Source organism: Poecilia formosa, unplaced genomic scaffold (assembly GCF_000485575.1).
Source record: "Poecilia formosa unplaced genomic scaffold, Poecilia_formosa-5.1.2 Scaffold504, whole genome shotgun sequence".
NCBI lineage: Eukaryota > Metazoa > Chordata > Actinopteri > Cyprinodontiformes > Poeciliidae > Poecilia > Poecilia formosa.
The window spans coordinates 343,399-347,693 of record NW_006800443.1 but is presented as its reverse complement, the minus strand read 5'-3'; the positions used below and the strand labels follow the sequence as shown (position 1 = coordinate 347,693).

Below are 4,295 nucleotides of genomic sequence, written 5' to 3'. Positions count from 1 at the left end.
AGAAAACTCGTACAACAGTCGCATTACTCTCACATACCCTGTTGGGCTCTCCTACAGGAAGGTTACACCTCTGGAAGTAAGGCACTAATATTAATCTATGTTGGTGAAGCTGCTGCAACAAGCTGATGATCTGTGTTTTACTGCAGGGAAGAATTGAGTGCAACTCTGTGGACAGTGAGGATGGCGTAACAAGAGGAAAGACAGTCTGTAGCATCAACAAACCAATATTCAAAAGCAACTCTACGGTTAGTTTGTGCTGCTGCTTTATTCATTATTTAACCAGAAGAGGAAGTCTTCTGATCCCTCTCTTTCATTTCCTTTTTAGGTAATCTTCATCGTCTCCTATGGTTTCAACACCAACAGAGACCTTAGTAGAAAGATCGAAGTGACTGTGAACGCCTCCAGGTACAACACAAGAGTTTAAGGTGCAGCTCTTTGATGCTGAAGTTTTATCTAAGTTTTTATTTGATGTTTCTCTTATAGTGACAATGAGCGTCACTCCCCTTCTAGTGAAGTCTACAAAAAACAGGAGATTGATGTCAAGTACAGTGTTTTTGTCACAATTGAAAGGTTTGTTAGTTGAAGCAAATAATTTATTATTTAAAAAAATCAACAATGGTTTAAATATATCTTATTAAATGAATGCATGAAATGTATGCTCAGCTCCCCCAGCTACACCAATTTCACATTTGGAGAAAATGCTGTTCAGAAACCACTTGAGCAAAAAATAAAGGTAGAAGATGATTTCACTCAGTCAGATCAGAAATATATTCTATATTTAACATTAGTCGTTATATAATTTGGGTTCTTTGTGTTTTATTCCCACTTCTCTTAGGTTTTTAACACGATCAGACCACTAAATTTAACTGTAGTGATCAAAGTTCCTGTAAGACTTGGTGACAAAGACATCTGGATGGACACGAGCAGTTTTCAGGTGAAAAATTCTACCAAGTAGAACTAATTAAATGTAAGTAAGACTTAAACTGATGTGATGGAGCTCTGTTTTCAGATTTGAGGCTGTCAGCGCAGCAGAGATGAAGAACCTACTGTCACTGATCTTGTTAAGACAATAAAAGAAAAGAAAATATTGGTATGTATGTGTTTATGCAGTGTTTCTTAATAAAGGAGTAGCTCTCAAAAGTTTACATAAATGTTATACAATTTCCAAATATTTTCCACACAATTTGACATTTCAACTTTAATCGAAGGTTTTGTGTTCACTTCGAAGAACTAATTAATACTTTGCTTAACTGTCTTTTTTATGTACGTTTTGCATTCAGTCTTCTGAAATTCCCACATTTAATCAGTATCATACAACTTTACCTTTGGTACAGGACTGCACTGTAGCAACGTGCAGAGTGTTCAGGTGCTCCAAGTTCATGGAAAGGAACAAGGACACAACGTACACCATCTCTGCAAACATCAGCTCAGGATGGATACAACAGGTAATTGATGTGAAGTTCATATAGATGCACTTACAAGGCTGTAAAATGTAAAGAATAAACAGGACAAAAAAGCTCGTCATCTCTGATGTGTTTCTCTCTCTCAGATCGGACTTTCATCTGCCAAGTTCCTCCTGACCAGTACAGCCAGTCTAGAGTACGATGAGAACCAGTACATCTTCTTCTCTTCAACCTCTAATAGTGGCCCTCCTGTTCACCAGGTGATAGAACGCTGCTGTCAATGTCTTTGTACCAATCAGACCTTTAAGGGTTTTATTTGAAACTTTTAAACCTCTCATTTTCAGATTGAGGCAGAGGTAGAAGTGTTTCCTAAACCAGATTTCACTAAAGAGATTATAGGAGGATCTCTGGGAGGATTGGCCTTTCTGGTTCTACTTACTGCTGGTCTGTATAAGGTGAGTCAACTAAGATTTTCTTAAAATCTCAAAGATTTCCTGCTGAAATAATTGACTAAACATGACCAGTAGTTACTTTTTTTAAAAGGGGACACATGATGCAAAATTAACTTTTGACACATTTTTAGACTTCTATTTGCATCTTAACTGCTTCTAAAAAACAGCCCAAGCACTTGAAAACATACCCAGCCCAGTTACCTAGCAACACAAGTGGATCTCCAGCATGTTTGGTTAGCTGGTTCTATTACTGTGCACTCTGTACAATGGCTGCTGGAAAAACAAGTATTTTGTTAACCTAGAATTTAAAACCCACTTGCTACATTCTTGTTGGTTGTGCAGGAGGTTCTTCTGCTTTTCAAAGATGTACAGTTGTATAACTGCACATCAGTTTGCAGCCATCTTCATTAGTGAGTGTAAATGTTCAGTTGGGGGGTATGACTAGCAGCAGCTTATTTGGATTTAAGGTGACCTTAAAACAGCTCATTCTGAAAGGAGCTCTAAATAGAACCGACCAGACTGAGCACTCATTATCGAATGCTGCGTTTAGACCAAAAGCGTTTTGCATGCACACAACACATCTGACATGTGCACTTTGAAGTCAGACGCTTGACATTTTGCTGCAGACGCTTGTTAATATTGTGGTAGATGCACTTTGGGACGAGCTGTTGTTTTCAATTCCTGTATTTGTACAAAGACGCATAGAATTGAGAGTGGAAACAAAATATGTCATGAAATCTTCTGCAATCTTAATGGAGGCTCAGATGTCTACTGAACATTTTGTGCTCAGTTTTTATTGAACAAAAGCTGGAACAGGTGGAAATGGCACGACGCACAATAGGAGGACCCTCTTGTCTTTTTGCCTCTCCCAGTTACTTTGAACAATGGCAGCTGAAATGTCGAGGGTCTTTGCTTTATTTACAGAAAGCCGTGAATTCACCGGATAATTCAAAGGTTTTGTGAGGTTGGTGAGTTTCATGAGCCAGCTGGACGCTGATGAGGGTACCCATTAGCACTATTTTTGTCTCACCCGGACCCAGTTTGATGATAACCCACAGCGGTGCCTGCATCTCCTGGCAGGATATCAACTGCAGGCCACTAAGTCACTTAGCAGAGTCTCTTTGATTGGTTGACTCTCTGCTCTAACGCTAAAATTTCATATTTTCCAACTCCAGCATTGGCTGTGTTGGAGTCGCTTGACACTCGAAATGCTTTAACCACGCAGTGCTAGACGCGCATCACATGTAAAATAAACTTTGAATGTAAACCAGACGCCCCTGACGCTCAAATCATGCTCAGTCTGAATGCAGCATAAGAATGATTTTGTGCCAAGTTTTGCATAGTTCATAGAAATATCATAATCTGTTCAAGGAAACATAATAGGTCAGCTTTAAATGTTTATTCTATATCTTCCAGCATTTATCTTGCCACATAATTTTCATTCTACTTTCCGTTCTGTTTTTCCTCTCAGGCTGGATTTTTCAAGAGCAAATATAAGGACATGATTAATAAAAATGCAGAAGCTGAAGGAGGCGCACCAGCAGAGGGATGAAATTCCCACTTACTTGTCATGTCCATCCAGTACCTCTGTACAGAAACTATTGCTGATCAATTTATTCAGGCTTTTCCTTCAACTGATACACACTCCTGTACTTCTCCGAGTGATTTAATGGACAATTTTATTTTTAAAATTGAGAAAGTTATTGATACTATTGCTCCTATTGCAACAAAAGTAATCTCTGCGAATCATAAACCACGTTGGAGAAATTTTGAGTCGAAGAGTGCCAAAAAGAACAATGTCAGTGGGGTAAAAGTAAACTACTAGCCTATTTAGATATCTACAAACTCAATTTTTTTTATTTTGAACTGAGAAATGCTGGACAGCTTTTTTTTTCAAATATCATTTCTACCTCTATCAACAACTTTCGTGCTCCGTTTTCCATTGTTGACAGGTTGACAAATCCACCTTCTTCTATTAAAGATGATTTTTTTCTCTTCTGAGGACTGTCTGAGGACAAATTTGCCACTTTTTTTATAAACAAAATTGTGAAAATAACAACATGCTTTAAGCTGCTTGAAGGCTAAAAAAGTGTCTGCGCTCAACAAAACCATGTAAATAGTTTTGTTTAGAAATAAATAATATATGCAATATAAACATGTTTCTTGTGCTGTGTTATTGATCAAAAACTGTTATTTTATTTCAGAAAATTAATGATTAGATATTCTTGTCCTGTTCATCTTTTGTTGTATTAATGTGTAATGTGATAAATGGAAACAGTTAGACATATTTAAATCTGTAAAGGCTGATGTAAGAATTACTCCAAAGAAACATTTAAGAATATGTTCGATGGATAAAAATCCAACAAAAATAAATTCCACCAGTAGTTTCTAGTAGATATACTTTATACTAGGGCTGTTATAAACTACTATTTTAGTAATC

General features: G+C 37.2%; 1 protein-coding gene across 1 annotated transcript in view; it reads left to right on the top strand.

The window, feature by feature from the left end:
• Positions 1-6: 6 nt before the first annotated feature.
• Positions 7-4,295, top strand: part of LOC103156845 (integrin alpha-X-like) — a 35,248-nt gene continuing 30,959 nt past the window's right edge. The window contains exons 1-6 of the mRNA XM_007579035.2: positions 7-76; positions 147-245; positions 326-405; positions 484-570; positions 664-733; positions 836-934. Of these exons, the coding sequence (XP_007579097.2) occupies positions 914-934 (21 nt within the window). The 5' untranslated portion in view covers positions 7-76; positions 147-245; positions 326-405; ... (1 more) ...; positions 664-733; positions 836-913. The remainder of the gene's footprint in view (positions 77-146; positions 246-325; positions 406-483; positions 571-663; positions 734-835; positions 935-4,295) is intronic.